The sequence below is a fragment of the Schistocerca nitens genome, chromosome 10, assembly GCF_023898315.1.
Source record: "Schistocerca nitens isolate TAMUIC-IGC-003100 chromosome 10, iqSchNite1.1, whole genome shotgun sequence".
NCBI classification, from domain to species: Eukaryota; Metazoa; Arthropoda; class Insecta; order Orthoptera; family Acrididae; genus Schistocerca; species Schistocerca nitens.
In genome coordinates, this window is record NC_064623.1 from 95,588,265 (window position 1) to 95,609,839 (window position 21,575).

General features: G+C 38.5%; 1 protein-coding gene across 4 annotated transcripts in view; it reads right to left on the reverse strand.

The window, feature by feature from the left end:
• The window catches only part of LOC126210640 (nuclear RNA export factor 1-like), a 140,879-nt gene that overhangs the window by 25,105 nt on the left and 94,199 nt on the right, over nucleotides 1-21,575 (reverse strand). For all 4 annotated transcript variants that reach the window (XM_049939958.1, XM_049939959.1, XM_049939957.1 and 1 more), the window contains one exon: nucleotides 12,721-12,889. In XM_049939958.1, coding sequence (XP_049795915.1) covers nucleotides 12,721-12,889 — 169 coding nt within the window. The remainder of the gene's footprint in view (nucleotides 1-12,720; nucleotides 12,890-21,575) is intronic.

The following is a 21,575-nucleotide window of genomic DNA, read 5'->3' on the forward strand; positions in this document are numbered from 1 at the left end:
CAATAGTTGTAATGACTAATTTGTGCTCTTAAAAAAAATGCATTTTTCTAGTGATAATATATATTACTGTACTAGAAAACAACCCCAAAACCCAGTACCACTTGCATTTGGAAGGATGACAGTTGAAACCCGCGTCTGACCATTATGATTTAGGTTTTCTGTGATTTCCCTATATCACTTCAGCAAATGCCAGGGTGGTTCCTTTGAAACGGTGTGGCTGACTTCCTTCTCCCACCCTTCCCTAATCCAATGGAACAAATGACCTTGCTGTTTGGTCCTCTCTCCCAAATCAACTAACCAACCAACTAACCAAAAAACCTGGTACCAGATGCAACATATGGGCAACAAAAATTTGATTTTCAATATTTTGAGAATTATTGACCGAATTTAAAATGCTATCACAATCTACTCATTAAGAGGTATTATCTTATGTTAAAAGTTTAACACAAGAGGGAAAGTATCATAACTAGAAACTTTATGTTTGTCTTGAGGCAGAGTAACTCACGGCATGCAAATACGAGGGCTTCATTCATCCAGCATTTGATAATGAGAGCACTTAGCAACTTCCAGCAAATTTTACAGATAATTTTGAACCTTTACAAAACTTTTTCTCACTGACAGCTCCCCCCATCCCCGCCCCCACTACACCTCTCACAAAACAATGGAAGGAAGAAAGTTTATTGATTGATACATTTTTGCAGTTCATGCAGTGGAACTTCAGCATTAGGCATGATGTTTTAATTTATTATTTCTTTACTACTGACTCTACTCAGAAAACACTTTGCACATAGTATCTGTATAATAATAAATCACTTAATTTACCTGCAAAATTATGCAGCTGTACAACAAGGTAGATAACAAGATACAGTGCCGTAAACATTGAAATGTGTGAAAAATTAGCTTTTGCCTAAAATGGAGCACAAATTTCCCTGAGTATACTCATCCAGTGTTCATAATGAGAGTACTTAGAAACTTCCAACAAACTGTAAGTATAATTTCAAGGCTATCATAAACTTTTTCTTGCTTACAAGCTAAAATGACAAATATTTAACACATTAATTCATGTGCAAAGTAATCAGATGTTTGAAGTTGTTTTATATGTGAGTACTCAATTCTGTAAAGCATTTGGGACTTATTGGTGGTAGTCTAACACAAGTTAAATCATGAGCAGATATACAGGCAGTCTATGTTTGAAACTATTATTTATGTATAGCTACACTATGTGATCAAAAGTATCCGGACACCCCAAAAACATACATTTTTCATATTAGGTGCATTGTGATGCCACCTACTGACAGGCACTCCATATTAGCGACCTCACTAGTCAATAGACATCATGATAGAGCAGAATGGGGTGCTCCATGGAACTCATGGCCTTCGAACGTGGTCAATTGATTGGGTGTCACTTGTGTCATACATCTGTATGTGAAATTCCTACACTCTTAAACATCCCTAGATCCACTGTTTCCGATGTAATAGTGAAGTGGAAATGTGAAGGGACACATACAGCACAAAAGCGTACAGGCCGACCTTGTCTGTTGATTGACAGACTGCCAACAGTTGGAGAGGGTTATAATATGTAATAGGCAGACATCTATCGAAACCATCACACAGGAATTCAAAACTGCACCAGGATCCACCGCTAGTACTATTACAGTTAGGCTGGAGGTGAGAAAACTTGGATTTCATGGTTGAGCGGCTGCTCATAAGCCACACATCATGCCGGTAAATGCCAAATGATGCCTCGCTTGGTGTAAGGAGCGTAAACATTGGACTGTTGAACAGTAGAAAAACATTGTGTGGAGTAATGAATCATGGCACACAATGTGGCGATCTGATGGCAGGTTGTGGGTATGGCGAATGCCCGGTGAACGTCACCTGCCAGCGTGTGTAGTGCCAACAGTAACATTTGGAGACGATGGTTTTATGGTGTGGTCATGGTTTTCATGGAGGGGGCTTGTACCCCTTGTTATTTTGCATGGCACTATCACAGCATAGGCCTATATTGATGTTTTAAACAGCTTCTTGCTTCCCACTGCTGAAGAGCAATTCGGGGATGGTGACTGCATCTTTCAACATGATCAAGCAATGCCAGGCCTCACCAACTGACATCGATACCTCTCCTCAGTGCAGAACTCCATAAAGAATGGGCTGCCATTTCCCAAGAAACCTCCAAGCACCTGATTGGACATATGTCCGCGAGAGTGGAAACTGTCATTAAGGGTAAGGGTGGGCCAGCACCATATGAATTCCAGAATTACCAACGGAGGTCACCACGAACTTGTAAGTCATTTTCAGCCAGGTGTCCGGATACTTTTGATCACATAGTGTATATAATCTCTCTGTAATGTAGGCTCTCCCCCTATCAGAAAGTGGAAGGCAAAGAAAAAGAATCATTTTCTCAGTAAACCTTCTCCCACACTGCTGTGGAACGTGAATGGAATCAGTATTCATAAGAAGGGACTGTTGTTCTCCTGACAGACAAAGCCACTGTGTCCCTGTTAAATGAGGCTATAGCCCCCACAGATAGGATGATCTCAGTGGGAAGATGGCTGCAGGTGGTGTGAGAGTATTTCTCAATGTGGAATACCCCTATTCAGCTCTCCTTTACCCACCTGTCTGCTAGCAGTCATGCAATAGTGCACACGACAAATAACCACTGGACTAAAAAAAAGTCACCCCCACATCACACTAACACCATGTGACTCTCTCTTTCTTGACTTGATAACAGCTGCCATTTGGTGAGAAAGAGCATTCAGAAGTTGAAGCCATTACATCCTGCAGAGCTTCCAGATTGGAGGCATAATGGTTGCTAAGTATCAATGGTTGTTCCAAACAGTCACAGACATTTTGTACGGAATTATTTGTGATATGGCACCTGAGTGTTTGTCAAGAGAGCACTTTGGCACTTTGTGATAAGGTCTTATGGGACCAAACTGCTGAGGTCATCAGTCCCTAAGCCTACACATTACTTAATCTAACTTAAGCTACGGACAACACACACACACCCACGCCCGAGGGAGGACTCGAACCTCTGATGGGGGGAGCCACATGGACCATGACGAGGTGCCTCAGACTGGGGGGCTACCCCGCGTGGCTGTCAAGTGAGGAATGTATGTATGCAGCTTTGTGAAAACAGATGCCACCATCTTGAAAGACCTGAATAATCACAGCTTATTCATAATGAAGATGCAGAAGACAGGGCAGCACTTGGTCACTGAAAATATTGAAGTAATAGCTTTGTTCGTATTCAAGGAAACCTGAATGAGTGGAACCAAGTTTTGACTGGCATGGTTGTAATACGGGTTATTGGAAGTGCAGCAAGTTGAAGCCATGAGAAATTCAGAAAATTACAATCTGGAAATGTCTATAAATATACATAGGGTACATCACACATCACACTGAGCTAATTCATATCACAATAATGGACTTTGTTCTTTTGATTCTTAATCCCCCCCTATGACACAATGCGAAGGTTTCATGAGGATTGATACTTTTTCCTACTAATGTTCTCTCTCAAGAGAAAGCAATTACCTGACAGCAAAAAGATATTTGGGTTTTTACCACCTGGACAGAAAAAAGCAAACTTTGTACATAAATAAGAACATAAATAGATAACATCCTTTTTAATGAAAACTTTTTCAACAATGGAAAATTCAGATGTACTGAAACAAAAAAATAATTTTCGATGTCGTGCACTTAGAAAGCAGACAAGCTAAAAGGGATGACACACAAAGATGCTGTTTACTGCCATCTAAATGTTTGATGTACTTATATACATATATTTTCTTATGAAAATAAATGTAAATGTTTTGAAATTGTCATACAAAACATTTGCTATTCTTTCAATTCTCAGGAGTGTGGAGAATTTACATTACAATGTTTGTCAAAAATTTTTGCTTTGGTCATTGATGAATTGAATTACTATTGGTTGTTCCTATTTCTGTTAATACATTTCAATTTTTTCTTAAAAATGTTGGTCCCTCATAACCTTACTTTTACTATTCAGGTGCCAAACTGCAGACAGCTCTCACAACACATGTAATTTTGGCACTGACGTGTAAATGAAAACATCCATTCCTGACTGGAATAAAATGCCAGAGGTGCTACAGTAGACTCACCCATCACAATCAGTCAGCTGAGATGAGGAAATTACTTGTTTAAATGGGTTTAAAATTGCAACATTTGCAAGTGTCACAAAAGATATATAAGACATTAATGAACATAAGCAAATCACATAATCACTAATATTCTTTCCAAACTGACTGGGAATACTTGATCTAAGTGTCATGGGCTGGGTAGGGGCTGACAGGTCGAATCTGCAGCAGTGGCCTGCTGGTTCCAGGGGGTTATGAGAGGTGCAAATGTATGATTATCACACTTTTTCAGAAGGGCTGTGAACAGAGAGAATTGTTCCCACCTGGAAACAAAGATCAGATGTGTGAAATTCTCACTTATTTATTTTTTAACTCAAGAATCGAAAAAATTTTATTCTTGGAAATGACATTTATGAGTCACCTTAATTTTAATGATGGCAAGACTAGCTGTCAACAGAATTATTCAGAATCAACATTTTTTTTGTTGCAGAAGTAAAGAACTATTTAGAGGTTTACAGCAAGATGGCGGCGAGTATAGACGTTATAGTAAACTGCTCCGCGAAATTTAGTAGTATTATTGATATAAATTGCGTATTGTGCAATGAAGAGGTTATAGAAGGTATCAGATTGTGTCCAGTGATTAATAAGTGGATTCACTCATCGTGTTTGTGTAAAATAAATACGACAGATCACTCATGTTGTTGTGGCCAGGCGCAGTGTGATCCACAAGTAACTGCTCTCACGAAATTTTTAAATGGTCACAATGAATCCGTTGAAGATTGTTTGAAACAGGATTTACAGAATGCAAGAAAATACGTCCTCGACATTGAAAAAGTGGTAAGTTCTTTTGAAAAAAGAAGAAACTCGGAAGAAAGTGTTATTTGTAATCGTTTCCCTAATCCTATAGAAACGATCCATTCAAAACATCATGAACCTATGTTAACATTATTCTCGGCAAATACTAACAAGTGCAGCAAGCTGTTATTATACAGGCCTACTGAACAATTAAATGCTGCGAGTGTGATGTTTAAGTCTGCCAATGATGAAAACAGCAACCTCAAAAAAGTGAGTTTAACTTGTAAATCTACAGGGAAGAAACTTAATGTCAATCCAGTGCCAAATAAAAGTGAAATATGTATATTAGGAGATAGCCATGCCAAAGGAGTAGCCAGTATAATGATAGCTATGCAATCTCGCTACAAAATTACTAGTGTTGTGAAATCAGGTGCACCTCTTGGCGAGATTGTGAAAAACTGTGAAAAGCTAACAAAAAATTCCTCTGTCTGTGTCATAATAGGTGGTGCAAACGATGTTTATCGTAATGAAAGCCATCATGCAACAAGAGCACTCAAAGAAACTTTGGAAAAACTCTCACATATAAAAGTTTTCGTGCTTAGTGTTCCACATAGGCATGACTTAATAAGTAGCTCGTGTGTTAACCTAGAAATTAACAAAGTCAACAGGAAAATAAGAAAACTCTGCTGCAGTTTCCCACAGGCTACCTTTATTGACGCAAACAGCATAGAGAGAGCTCACTTTACAAAGCATGGTATGCACAGGAACACACAGGGAAAGGAAGCTATGTGCAAACAATTGTTAAATTCTATTAACTGCAACACAGTGGAAGGTCGTGCTGTAATCCCTCTGCCAGTATGCTTAATAACAAAAACGAAGAAAATGAATGGATCAGAAGTTTCAGTACCTAGATGCTCAGATGATTCTGTTTCTTCACCAAACAGAGATAACTCAATGGTTACATGTACTGCAGAAGAAGAAAAGGCAGCATTTCCACTCTGTGAACCTACAGCAACACCACTTGTGCACCTGCCTACATGCAGTTCGTCAAAAATATCACTGCCAGCAGAAACACCAGCTGCAACAGCAGTACAACCCCTGGAGCCTACAGCAACAGCAATCTTATCCCCACCTGCAAGCAAGTCAATAGCTTCATCATCTCCAAGGGAATTGACAGCATCAGCTCAAGGTAAATCAACAAGCAAGTCATCAGTTTCATCATCTTCAGTAAAGAAGGAAGCATCTACTGAAGAAAAATCGACATCATCACAGAGAACAGGAGGTAAACGTAAAGTTGTGTGTCCTCCTCATCTGAAGGATTTTTTAACCACAGGCACGAGAAAGAAGAAACCACCAAAATAGGTAATAATCCAAACAACTTCTCCATTTTTCATCAAAACATAAGGGGAATAAGAAGCAAACTAGATCAATTAGAAGTTAACATAAATAACAAAAACTTTATGAACAATGCTCAGATCTTATGTTTCTCAGAACACCATATTACAGAAGGAATTGAAATGTTACATATAGACAGTTATAGCCTTGCCACCTACTACTGTAGAGATAGCATGAGAAAAGGTGGAGTAGTAATTTTCATTAAGAATAATTTAACTTTTAGATCTGTAGATGTAAGGAAATATTGCAGTGACCAACAGTTTGAAGTGTGTGCAATAGAAGTGACATTAAACAGTTCCAAATTAATAGTAGTTACAGTGTACAGGGCACCAGGAACCAATTTCACAGTCTTTATGGTTCAGTTAGAATTGTTACTATCAACCTTATTTTCTAAAAATAATGACATTATCTTACTTGGGGACTTTAATGTCAACTTCGCAATGGAATGCAACAACAAAGTAGAGCTCCAGAATTTGCTGAGTTCCTACAATCTTACATCAGTGGTTGACTTTCCTACTAGGATCACACCTGACTGTCAATCTCTGATAGACAATATATTTTTAGATGTAAATTTATACCAAAACTTCACTGTCACTGCAATAGTAAATGGCATATCAGACCATGATGGACAGCTCCTCACTCTACATGACTACAGACCTGTCAAGAAAGCAGTCCCATCCTGGAAGGCAATCAGACTTATGAACAAAGAGACCCTGGAATTTTTTAACCATAAGCTGCAGCATGAAGATTGGAATTCAGTTCGCAGAGTAGATGATGTTGATACAAAGTTCAACATATTCATAAATGAATTCCTATCCCACTTTGAAGAAGCTTTTCCTAAAAAGTTTGTTAGGAACAATATTTCCTCGTCCTTAAAGAAGCCATGGATCACAAAGGGTATTCGAGTGTCATGTAAATATAAGAGAGAACTTTATGTTGCAACCAGAGGGTCAAGGGACAGAGAATTAATCAGCCATTATAACATGTATTGTAAAATCCTAAAGAAAGTTATTCAGACATCAAAAGCACTGTATTATGTAAAAGAAATTGATAACTCCAATAATAAAATGAAGACTGTCTGGCAAATAGTTAACAAGGAGACAGGGAACAATAAAAAAAGAGCTGTAGAAAACTTCATAATCAAACATGAAGGGAATCTTGTGCAAAATCCTGAGATCATAGCTGAAATCTTTAATAAACACTTCCTGTCAGTGTCTGAGCAAATAGGCTGCAAGGGTTCTGTGAATGATGCCCTGACCTTTTTGCGAAATGCTTTCCCTAACAAAATCATCCAAATGCATATTAGACCTGTTACAGTATCAGAAATTGAAAGAACAATTGCCTCCATGAAAACCAAGAACTCCTGTGGAGTAGACAATATTTCTAGCAAATTGTTAAAGCAGTGTTGTACTTCTGTAAGCAATATACTGTGTCATATTTTCAATGCCTCTTTGCAGCAAGGAATTGTTCCTGATAGACTAAAGTATGCTATCGTGAAGCCTCTCTTTAAGAAAGGGGAGAAAACTGATGTTAAAAATTTCAGACCAATATCTCTCCTGTCTGTGTTTTCAAAGGTACTAGAAAAGCTCATGTATTCTAGAATTTTAGAACACCTACATAAATTCAATATTCTCAGCAAACATCAGTTTGGTTTCCGGAAAGGTCTGTCAACTGAACAAGCAATATATGCTTTTATAGATAAGGTTTTGGAATCTCTAAATGAGAAAATGGTGACAACAGGGTTATTTTGTGATTTATGTAAAGCCTTTGACACAGTGAACCACCAAATACTGTTACTGAAGGCAGACCATCTAGGAATAAGTGGTGTAGCAAATAACTGGCTTCAGTCATACCTGACAGAGAGGAAACAGAAAGTAGTCTTAGATAAGTCAGACAATTTGTGTGGTGGAATGATTTCATCGGAATGGAGAGACATAAATTGTGGAGTTCCACAGGGCTCTATTCTTGGTCCTTTACTGTTCCTGTTATTTATAAATGATTTACCTTATTCTTCAATGATTCAGTGCAATTTTACCATCTTTGCAGATGATACTAACATAATGGTTAATGGTCTTAAATGTGAAAATGTTCAAGAGTCTGTTAATACTATTCTTATAGATTTAATGAAATGGTTTACTGCAAATGGTCTTTCACTTAACCTGAGTAAGACTAATTATATTCAGTTCACCCCAACTGCCAAAACTGAGGAAGAAATGACTGTTAAATATGCCACACAGGTCATAGAAAGAGTGGAAGTAACAAAGTTTCTAGGCGTGAAGATTGACTGTAGAGTAAACTGGTCCCATCACATTTTAGATCTTTACAAGAGACTCAGCTCTTCAGTTTTTGCAATGCGAATCATCTCTGTCAGTGCAAACTTAAGCATTAAAAAAGCTGCATACTATGGTTACTTCCATTCTTTGATGGCATATGGAATTATTTTCTGGGGAAATCAACCTCTTGCAAAGAAAATATTCATTGGTCAGAAGCGTGTTGTAAGAGTGATGTCTGGTGTAGATCCTAGATGCAGCTGCAGAAGCCTATTCCGGAATCTGGGAATTCTTACAACTACTTCTCAATATATATACTCACTTATGTGTTTCATAAGTAAAAACACTGATTTATACAAATGTAACAGTGAATACCATCAGTATAACACAAGGAGGAAACATGATTTCCACACTGAAGGTAAAAATCTGAAGATTGTGAAGAAGGGTGTACAGTCCTCTGGTATAAAGATATTTAATGCTCTTCCTCCAGAAATCAAATGTGAAATTGCCAACAAATCTACATTTAAAGAGCTTCTGAGGCAATTTCTTTTAGCCATGTCATTTTACAGTTTGGAAGAGTTTATGAAACACAGTGAGAAACGGCCTTAAAATAAGATGTATTATCATATAAATTGAACATTAAGCTGAACATTCTTGTCACATATGTAACTCTTTTAGTGTTAACTGCTTATATTTAACAGTCTGGGTTATATGACCTTTTCAGGTTTAATTTACTTTGTTTTATACCTGTAATCTGTAGGTCTAAGGATTCTCATTCCATTATATTGTGTTATGGATCATTGTAGTGGTTAAGTAACTTTATATTCTTTACCTGTAAACATAGTGTACAAGTACTTGTCATTGACAATGTAAAAATTGACACACACTACATCCATGTGAAATTGTCACAGTTGGATCCATGGTGTAAGAAATAAATAAATAAATTTATTTGCTTTGATACATGTTGTTGGAGTAATTTTCTAGTGTCCTCCAGACCACAACTAACAGTATTCCTGATGGTATAAAACAAATTGTGGCCAACAGACCTTACCAAGCACTTCTACCAGAGGTATGGAAGAATTTGTTATTCGAGTGATACTGGGTGACAAACAATGTGCTTCTGACTAGAAGAAGAATTGTTTGTAAGAGGAGGAGTATAATGTCACAGATTTGTCGGTACTAGCATTCGGACTCCTGCAGCTGGCACAATTTTGACTATTTTCTGTTTAATGGACTTTTAATGTCATATATTCAACGTCTTCTTCCACAAGGATATGGTTCCTTTGTTATTTCTGTTCATTTCACACGAGATGAGTGACTGCCGCAGCTGACTGGGGGCTTTGTCTGCCACGCAATATAGACTGCCTGCTGTCGCGCCTGCCAAATGGGCCAAAGATATGGAAAGCACGACTTCAGTGATATCTAAATTCTGTTCCTTTTCTAAGCAATAAATTATTGGCAATTGTTTTCTGCATTGAGGAAATGATCATAAAAAGTATTAAGTCTTGTTCATCAGTTCCACTCAGTTCCACTGAGCAACATGTAATATGGATGGAAGAACATATTACATATTAACAGAAATAACTGGACTGCAATTTTTTGTAGTAGCGATGAAAAAAAAGAGCTCACAACTAAATGTATTCTGACTTAACTGCCTTTACTCATATTGACCCTGCTATTTGAAAGAAAATCACAAGAAAAGGAACCATTATGAGAGACTGCCCATAAAATTCGATTGTGGATGTGAGGTAGTTGCTGGTGAGGAAAGTCCTGAATAGTAGGTACCAAGAGTATTTCGTGCTGAATCAGATATGTTTATATGAAAGCCTAGGTTGTAAGCAATTGCTACGGAAGAGGAGGCAGCTGTTGAATTGGAGGTTTTGCAGCTCAGTATCCAATTTTTCCCCAGCACTAATATTTCATTATTTACTCGGTTATTTATCCATTTTTTTATTCTCCCTCTCTCTTTTTAATGATCCACCCCCCCCCCCCCCCCACACACACACACCCTTTCATCCCTTTTCCACCTACTTTTAAAAAAAATGTATTATTCATTCCATTTTTGTACCTCTTTGTCTTTAATGCACCTTTACTTCACACTTTTCCACTTCTATAATCTCTGAACTGAAGCTGGTGCAGTGTTTAATACAGTCTGATTAAAATTACTTGGTAGGGGACATCCGTCACTTGCCACTACAGTGCTGCCACATCCGCTGCTGGCTACCACTCAGTTATAGGCAACAGAAAAACATGGCAGGTCGCTTCACAAATGCTGTTAATGTGTAACGCAGAGCAATGTCGGAAGTGGCCGGCATGAGGTATGACAGAGATGGGAGATGCTGTGTCGACAGCTGAATTTAAGTGACCAATGACTGAACTCCAGCAGTTGATGGGTTTTGAAGCCCTGAATTTAAACTCTTGTCCTAACCTAACCACAGCCTCATTATGTGCAATGTATCTGAGGAAACAGCTATCAACAAACTGCAGCATAACTAAAATCATGATTGCTTTGATCATGGTATTTAAGGATAACCTCTATGAGCAAACTCAAGACAGAAAAACGTCATAATGTATTTGTTTGCACAGCCATCTTCCACTGCAAAGTTTAATATTTAGTGGTAAAAGCAAACTGCAATTTCTTGCTAGCATAGGCTACCTGAAACTATCCTCACATTGGATAAAGGGGATGCTGCACTGCCAACTGAAGAACAGTCCTAGCTGGCACCTGGTTGCAGATTATGGGCAATGCAAGCAGATTCCAAATTAAAAAAGGAATGTTAGGAAGAAAAATAAGAGAAAATGAAAACGTCAATACAATGATAAAAATGATTCAGCAAAATATTAGAAATAAAAAAATTACATTTAAACCAAGTAACTGAATAAATACGATGAACACAGTTTATGATTAGGTTCAGAAAAATACAAATACAAAAATTGCTGCATTTGTCAAGATTCGAACCTTCAGCCTTCTACATGTCAAGTTGTTACACTAATAAATATCCTACGCCCTTACTCTGTAATATGTTGTTGTATAGTGTTTGGTCAGTGCTCTTTATGAAATGTGTGTATCTCAGTAGTGCTTTATGAGTGTGAGCATGTGGCTGGGGTGGGGGAGTGTTATCATGTGTGATGAATACTGAATACAAAATGAAAGGGCCGGACGCAGGATTTGGGATCCAAATACACAAAGAAAGAAAGCCAGATGAGGAATTGCAAGTGACCTAATTGTCGTGCTGGTTTGGCAACAGCAAACGGTTCAGGCCTGATGCTGAGTGCTCTGACTGGAGGAAACCATCTACAACAGGAAGCATCAACATCAAGTAATTTTATCTGACTATAGTATATTACTTCCTTGTCCTTCACCTTTCTCTCTTCTTGTCCTCACAGTAGGTGGACACCCACACAGCCTCCCTCCTTTCAAATTCTGACCAGACACCCTTTTTTCCCCCATAACAAAGGAATACACACATTCCAAAAGCTAAGATTAGAATTTTCTGCTTTAAATGTTTCTAATGCCTGCACTAGAAATTACACCTCCAGAGGTTGTGTATGTACTGTCTAGCCAAGGAAGAAGTGCACGGACAACAAAACATGTAAATAAAAACGTAGAGACGAGAAAAAAAGTTGAGAAGGAGCAAAGGATGAAAGGGAAAAAAATTTGTCAATGAATTCAAACTGTGTTGTTGTTTATTATAAAAAAAAAAAATTTCAAGAACCTTACAAACTTTCTCTACATATATGTAAAGATGCAATTCTTCATATAGTGTTACATTATACCCTTCGCTTAAAGAGGGCAGTATCTGAAGATCATTGTGACCACTGTCCCATATGACAGTTGAGAGACCGTTGACAAAAATGTGAGAAATACTATCATTTAAGATTTTATCATTAGTCACAGGCCTTACAATTCAGCCCACTAAGGACAACATTAAAACAGATCACACCAAGTTATTTGCCCTTGAGTAATCAAAACAAGAAGAAGAAAAATGGGAGTAGAAGGAAAGAATAGAATGTATTTCTCCCACCAGTTAGTGATCATGACTTTCGCTGCACTTAACTTGCATCGCCCGTCAGAACTACAATGACTGAGTAAAAATGTAGCTCATAAATGATGGAATGGTAAGGAGGGGATAATACAGCAATGGTAAATGTTTTATACTTACGGAATGATGCAGGACATCCACAGTGAAGGAGTATGGGTCATGCTGGGTCTGTGGCAGCGCCTGAAGTATTGAGAGGATATTCTTCGCCCCATGGCATAGTGCAATTTTTGTATTCTGTTTGTTGGACGTGTGTAAGATGTTGCCACTGTGTGCTATGTAGGGGCTCAACCTGCAGAAAGAGGAAAGAATGAGTGACAAGTGTAAGAAAGGTAAAACACGGCATCTTATGCTGACATCACTTTTCAAAACCTCTGATAAGCTGACATGCTCCAAAATTGTATTCCATCTGAGAAAAAAGTAGTAGCATTAGTGAATCACAGTTTGGTTTCCAGGACAAGCTGCTCAATTGAAAATGCCATTTCAATGTTTGCTTAACAAATTTTAAACGCTATAAATAGCAAAATAGTGCAGGTCAGTATTTTCTTGCCTTATTTAGGACACTTGACTGAGCAACTCACAATATCCTCCAAGGTAAACTTGGGCTTTATTGAACTGATGGTATAGTCAAACAAGGGGTAAGGTCACCTCTAATAAAAAGAATGCAGAAAGTTGTACTCGATAATTCGACCTATAAAAATGGGGGCGATTCTTCTGATTAGGGAGAAATCACTTAGGGTGTTACACAAGGCACAGTCTTAGGTCCACTTATGTTTCTCATATACAAATATGAACTTCCATCTAACATAACTCGCAGAATTCATTCTTTTTGCAGATGATGCTAGTGATGACAGCAACCCAAACATACGCAATCCATTTAAAAGTTCCGAGACTAGTTTTTTTCCTGGTGTAGAAGCGACATCAGTGCAGTAACTATGGTGTCAGCTTGAACTAACAACTGTAAGCAACAGGTGTCCATTTTACCAGTCAGTTGTGAGCAGGCAGATTGAAGTAGTTTTTGCATTTCTTTATTGTTATGATAACCTAAGTATTTACATTTTATAATACACTGACACGACGTGTTGGCATATTTCTTACTCTGTACATATACATTTTCATATGGCATTTACATTTCTTTCCATAAATATTGTAAAAAAAAATTTCACAAACACTTTACAAAAATTATGCATACAAAACAGTCATTATTATGTACACTTCTTGTGGTTTTATGTCACATAATATTTTTCAGTGTTAACTTTATCATTTTTATCACATTGAGCATTACCCTTTTGAATGTCCATTTGTGAACAATCTGTATTCATTGTTTCATCTTATTTTTACATGACACAGGTAGTCATTTTTCAATCTCATTTTCCAGTATTGACAAAATATTTGCATACCACACTGTCACATGATGTGGATGAGTTTTTCATTCATACATCATGCCTGACGTGAGCATCCATCGTTACACATGCAGAGGAAAGAAAGCTTTGTAACACAAAATCACAATTAAGCCTACCTAACTACGTTTAGTTACACCTCTGAACATGTTTACTAGGATGTGTCTACTGATCTATAGGAATTGTTATGGACAGGAAGAAGGATTCATTTTTACTCTACTACTGCAATCCTTCGTCCATCATGGGAAAACTATGAAGTACATCATTTCATGACTATCTACTGGTGTTAATCTACTTTGAATTTACTATCCACTGATACATCCTGACAGTACAATGTTGTTATTCAAGTGTCATCATCGACTGTAAACAATGTACTTCAGTGGTGGTCACTTATACTTCCTTTTGCTACATGATGTCACTCTTGTGTATTCTGTTATAAATGAATGTATGCCTACGAGAATAGTGCCAATGAACAAGTGTAAAACAATGTCAAGACAACTTGTGGTCATGTGCAAATGTACTGTAATAACTCTTGCTTGGCGCTCTTTTCAGTCACATTGTCTTTGCTCGGTCTGACCCCTTTCCATATGGTAGTGCGAGACCTACATTCAACCTTCTCACATATCTGCATACTGTAGCTTTTTCATACACACATTAACACCATCACACTCATACACACATAATTATTTATTTTCAGTGCAGCCCCTATGCTTTGGTACCAAACACATAACTATTGTGTTCCCCATTTTACCCAGGGCATGACTCTGCATCGTTCCCTGGAAGGACACTTAAATACTAACTTAAAACTAAGTACATAGCTGCTTGCTGGCTACTAATGCATCAGACATTCAATATTCAATTTCTATTAGTATGCAGTTCATTCTTTATCAATTTTTTTAATGAGTTGAACGAGCGCACATGTTCGTACTGCGGGTTGTCATGGTGATCCCTTGATGCCTCAGAACATGTCCTACCAACCGATCCCTCCTTCTGATCGAGCTGTGCCACAAACTTCTCTTCTCGCCAATCCTATTCAATACTTCCTCGTTAGTTATGTGATCTACCCATCTAATCTTCAGCATTCTTCTGTAGCACCACATTTCGAAAGCTTCTATTCTCTTCTTGTATAAACTATTTATCGTCCATGTTTCACTTCCATACATGGCTACACTCCATACAAATACTTTCAGAAACGACTTCCTGACACTTAAATCTATACTCGATGTTAACAAATTTCTCTTCTTCAGAAACGCTTTCCTTGCCATTGCCAGTCTACATTTTATATCCTCTCTATTTCGACCATCATCAGTTATTTTGCTCCCTAAATAGCAAAACTCCTTTACTACTTTAAGTGTCTCAGTTACTAATCTAATTCCCCCAGCATCAACCGACTTAATTCGACTACATTCCATTATCCTCGTTTTGCTTTTGTTGATGTTCATCTTATATCCTCCTTTCAAGATGATATCCATTCCATTCAACTGTTCTTCCAAGTCCTTTGCTGTCTCTGACAGAATTACAATGTCATCGGCGAACCTCAAAGTTTTTATTTCTTCTCCATGGATTTTAATACCTACTCCAAATTTTTCTTTTGTTTCCTTTACTGCTTGTTCAATATACAGATTGAATAACATCGGCGAGAGGCTACAACCCTGTCTTACTCCCTTCCCAACAACTGCTTTCCTTTCATACCCCTCGACTCTTATAACTGCCATCTGGTTTCTGTACAAATTGTAAATAGCCTTTCGCTCCCTGTATTTTACCCCTGCCACCTTTAGAATTTGAAAGAGAGTATTCCAGTCAACATTGTCAAAAGCTTTCTCTAAGTCTACAAATGCTAGAAACATAGGTTCGCCTTTCCTTTATCTTTCTTCTAAGATAAGTCGTAAGGTCAGTATTGCCTCACGTGTTCCAGTATTTCTACGGAATCCAAACTGATCTTCCCCAAGGTCGGCTTCTAGTAGTTTTTCCATTCGTCTGTAAAGAATTCGTGTTAGTATTTTGCAGCTGTGGCTTATTAAACTGATTGTTCGGTAATTTTCACATCTGTCAACACCTGCTTTCTTTGGGATTGGAATTATTATATTCTTCTTGAAGTCTGAGGGTATTTCGGCTGTTTCATTCATCTTGCTAACCAGATGGTAGAGTTTTGTCAGGACTGGCTCTCCCAAGGCCATCAGTAGTTCTAATGGAATGTTGTCTACTCCGGGGGCCTTGTTTCGACTCAGGTCTCTCAGTGCTCTGTCAAACTCTTCACGCAGTATCGTATCTCCCATTTCATCTTCATCTACATCCTCTTCCATTTCCATAATATTGTCCTCAAGTACATCGCCCTTGTATAGACCCTCTATATACTCCTTCCACCTTTCTGCTTTCCCTTCTTTGCTTAGAACTGGGTTTCCATCTGAGCTCTTGATGTTCATACAAGTGGTTCTCTTATCTCCAAAGGTCTCTTTAATTTTCGTGTAGGCAGTATCTATCTTACCCCTAGTGAGATAAGCCTCTACATCCTTACATTTGTCCTCTAGCCATCCCTACTTAGCCATTTTGCACGTCCTGTCGATCTCATTTTTGAGATGTTTGTATTCCTTTTTGCCTGCTTCAATTACTGCATTTTTATATTTTCTCCTTTCATCAATTAAATTCAATATTTCTTCTGTTACCCAAGGATTTCTATTAGCCCTCGTCTTTTTACCTACTTGATTCTCTGCTGCCTTCACTACTTCATCCCTCAGAGCTACCCATTCTTCTTCTACTGTATTTCTTTCCCCCATTCCTGTCAATTGTTCCCTTATGCTCTCCCTGAAACTCTCTACAACCTCCGGTTCTTTCAGTTTATCCAGGTCCCATCTCCTTAAATTCCCACCTTTTTGCAGTTTCTTCAGTTTTAATCTACAGGTCATAACCAATAGATTGTGGTCAGAATCCACATCTGCCCCTGGAAATGTCTTACAATTTAAAACCTGGTTCCTAAATCTCTATCTTACCATTATATAATCTATCTGATACCTTTTAGTATCTCCAGGGTTCTTCCATGTATACAACCTTCTTTCATGATTCTTAAACCAAGTGTTAGCTATGATTAAGTTATGCTCTGTGCAAAATTCTACCAGACGGCTTCCTCTTTCATTTCTTAGCCCCAATCCATATTCACCTACTACGTTTCCTTCTCTCCCTTTTCCTACTACCGAATTCCAGTCACCCATGACTATTAAATTTCTGTCACCCTTCACTACCTGAATAATTTCTTTTATTTCATCATACATTTCTTCAATTTCTTCGTCATCTGCAGAGCTAGTTGGCATATAAACTTGTACTACTGTAGTAGGTGTGGGCTTCGTATCTATCTTGGCCACAATAATGCGTTCACTATGCTGTTTGTAGTAGCTCACCCGCATTCCTATTTTCCTATTCATTATTAAACCTACTCCTGCATTATCCCTATTTGATTTTGTGTTTATAACCCTGTAGTCAACTGACCAGAAGTCTTGTTCCTCCTGCAACCGAACGTCACTAATTCCCACTATATCGAACTTTAACCTATCCATTTCCCTTTTTAAATTTTCTAACCTACCTGCCCGATTAAGTGATCTGACATTCCACGCTCCGATCCGTAGAACGCCAGTTTTCTTTCTCCTGATAACAACATCCTCTTGAGTAGTCCCCGCCCGGAGATCCGAATGGGGGACTATTTTACCTCCGGAATATTTTACCCAAGAGGACGCCATCATCACTTAATCACACAGTAAAGCTGCATGCCCTTGGGAAAAATTACGGCCGTAGTTTCTCCTTGCTTTCAGCCGTTCGCAGTACCAGCACAGCAAGGCCGTTTTGGTTATTGTTACAAGGCCAGATCAGTCAATCATCCAGACTGTTGCCCTTGCGACTACTGAAAAGGCTGCTGCCCCTCTTCAGGAACCACATGTTTGTCTGGCCTCTCAACAGATACCCCTCCGTTGTGGTTGCACCTACGGTACGGCTATCTGTATCGCTGAGGCACGCAAGCCTCCCCACCAACGGCAAGGTCCATGGTCCATGGGGGGGGGGGGGGGGAGTTTGTGTGTGTGTGTGTGTGTGTGTGTGTGTGTGTGTGTGTGTGTGTGTGTGTGTGTGTGTGTGTGTGTCTATATATATATATATATATTTTTTTTTATAAAAAAAAAACAAAGATGATGTGACTTACCATACGAAAGTGCTGGCAGGTCGATAGAAACACAAACAAACACATACATACACACAAAATTCTAGCTTTCGCAACCAATGGTTGCTTCGTCAGGAAAGAGGGAGGGAGAGGGAAAGACAAAAGGATGTGGGTTTCAAGGGAGAGGGTAAGGAGTCATTCCAATCCCGGGAGCGGAAAGACTTACCTTAGGGGGAAAAAAGGACAGGTATACACTCGCACACACAAACATATCCATCTGCACATACACAGACACATGCAGACGTTGTTTTACAAATGTCTGCTTGTGTTTGTGTATGTGCAGTTGGATCTGGGTGTGTGTGCGAGTGCATACCTGTCCGTTTTGTCTACACAGTTGGTGATATCTTCCTGACACAGATCATCTTCGATATCAGGGGTCAGGTCATCTTTAATATCACTATAGTTATCATATCTAAGTAAACAATTTTTAACTAGTTCCATGCCCCTACCCATATAACTGGTCATCGAATGGGGGTCTATCAAGACCAGTTCAAGTTTTCTGACATAGCCTGAGCACTGACCTCCTCATTACAGGTAACCTCAACTATGTGCACATTATGCATCTGGTTTTACCAGTTAGGAGCTTGATTCAAAATCTTGTTGTCCCTGGCCGCTATTTGAAACATAATTTTGACTGTAGTGTAGTCAGGCGGTGGCAGATTATTTTGTCGCCCGTTTGCATTCTGCCCTCCCAGTTGCCGGATCACAGGCCCCGGTCGGTGGCACATTGTACGCTTGCTGGCTATAAACTCTGCGGTCATTAAATCCTCACCGATTAAAATTCTGTCTTTGGTTATTTTTACAGCCTTGCTTGAATTTTTGTCCCTTTCCATTACCAGATTGGTTCCTGTTGGTATTGTTGCAAGGGGGATATGGCTGCCAACCAATGCTGGCTGTCATTGCCATTTCCACCGAGTTGTTCGTTAGTTCATGCGGGGTCAGCCTGCGTGCTGTCACTTGTGATTGCTCAGTTCTCTCTTCGTAGATAAGATCAGTGGAATAGAGAACTGAGAGGAAATCCTTCATATTGTGCTCAGTAGTGATGATTAATTTCTCATTTATGTTAGCCAGTAGTTGGTTTTTCAATATTTTAGGATATCTACATGTGATACCAGTTTTGTCCAGTAGCTGGTTTTATTTAGATACTTCTCGAAGTACCTTCTGAGCCCTCTGTGTTTACTACTGAATGGAGCTGGGTTAAACACTTTGCATCTCAATCTCTCTTGTAATGCGATGGACCAGAAATTATCTAGGAATGCTCTTTCAAACAGTTTATATGTGTGACATTTTTCTGCCATGTCAGTAGCTCACAGCAAGACACTGATTAAAACCTACCACAAAGTGTATCTTACACATTTTGTTCCAATTCCTTGGCAAAATGTTCTGGAAGACTCTTATGAACATGACAGTTTGTTCGCTTACCTTTGGAAGAAAAAGTGTTGTAATAAGCCTTCATTTGTGAATAGAGCAGGAAGGCACACAGCACTGTACATTGGCGGTGTGGCATTGTTTTGATGTATCAGATCATATTCTGAATACCTCTGCATGACAGGGACAGAAGTCAGTAGCGACTGCTGAATGTTGTAGTTGTGATCTATTTTACCTGACAGGTTAGGGTTTAGGAGTGGGTAGATTATCTATTCAGCCTGTTGACACCAGATAGCTTGGGACTGAATGTTTTCTTTCCTTTTCAGTGTTACTAACAATGTTAGTTTTTCCTCCACTGCTTTCAACCTCTGACCTATTTCAGCTCTTAATTCTGCCCTCTGTACCTTCATCACTTCCTCGATCACACCCATATAACCCTTGTGTTCCTGGAAAACCTTCTGTGCTAGGATACTGCCTTGGTCTAGCCTACCAGCCACAGCTCTATCCCTTAATTTCCTTCAATTTCTTTATCTATCCTTTCTTACTCCTTTCTCATGAGCTGAATATTTAAACTTATGCTACCTAGCTGCAATGACAGGTATTGCACATGTTCAGGTACATCTTTGTACACTGTTTGCAACCCATCAATGGTAACACTGAGTGTATTTATATTCTGGCACAATTGTGACTGCTCTTGCTGCATATCTGTCTGAGCCTCAGACACTTCCTTCACATTTTCCGCAAACTGTTCTTGTACCTCATCCACTAATTTCACTTTTTGGCTTTATATTTTGTGACAAATCAGTGAGAAATTATGTTTCTAGATCTTCCCCCACACTTACGAGTTTATTCGATAATTCATTTGAAAGATCAGCATACGGATCTTTTGCCAAGTCATTGAACTGTTGTTATGTCAGTTTTGAAGGCATCAATAGTTTGCTTTAGCTGTTCAAGTAATTTCGTTTGTACATCTGTCTATTGTTTTGTAAAATCATTAAATTTTTCATCGATGCTTTGCTTAGGTGTTTGATTTTGCTCATTAAGATTATTAAATTTTTCATTTTGTTAGGAAAAATCATTAAATTTTTCATGAATACTTTGTTTGAGTGTTTGTTTTTCCTCTTCCTTAAACTTGTTCTTGAAATCATTGAAGCTTTGCTTAAGTAACTATTGTAACATTTGCATCATGATCGGGGTTTCCGGTGTGCGCAATGCACCCTGTCCAATCATGTTTGCATGAGGTGTAAGTGTGGCAGGCAAAGAATGATTTCATAAGTCTGCGCTGTCACATGCTACAGTTTCACCATGTGAAAAAATACTCCTTGAAGAAAACTGTTACCTTGTCTCATCTACTGTCATCATCGTATCATTTCAAATGATAAAGAACTATCATCTGTGTCCGTGTTAATTGAAAAATTTAATTGATCATCGTCACTGCGACCGACATTTTTAGTTTTGATTTCATTTGTTGCCATGTCCATGCTGGCGACATCTTGTGCCTGGCCATCCGATGGACTAACAACAATGTGCCTATCTTGTATACTCATTTTTCTATAATTTTACAAAATGACAAAATAAATGAATACTTCTGAAAATGGAATATTCTGTTTGTAATAGCAAAGATACCACTATGAAACCTATTCAGTGGTGCCTTACTGTATCCAAATACATTGTCCTTGTAACTCAATTGTATGCACACATTTCCCTCCTTCCAGAATTAATTCTCCAATTAATTATCTTTAACGTTTTGCACATCACGTGATTTCCATCCTTGTAATGATAACATAGAATCCCATTCATGAAACAAAGAAAGACAACAATTAATATAATAGCAGATTTACAAAACTGTATAATTATTGTAAATTATTACAAATGTGCTAACTCTCTCCCGATGTCAACGTCCTAGTACAGGTCGCCAGATGCATGATTAGGGAGAGGGATCGTGTGAATTGTTCAAAGCTGATAAGTTATGCTAATGCACATTTAGCCACACCAGAAGTTGTAAGTCC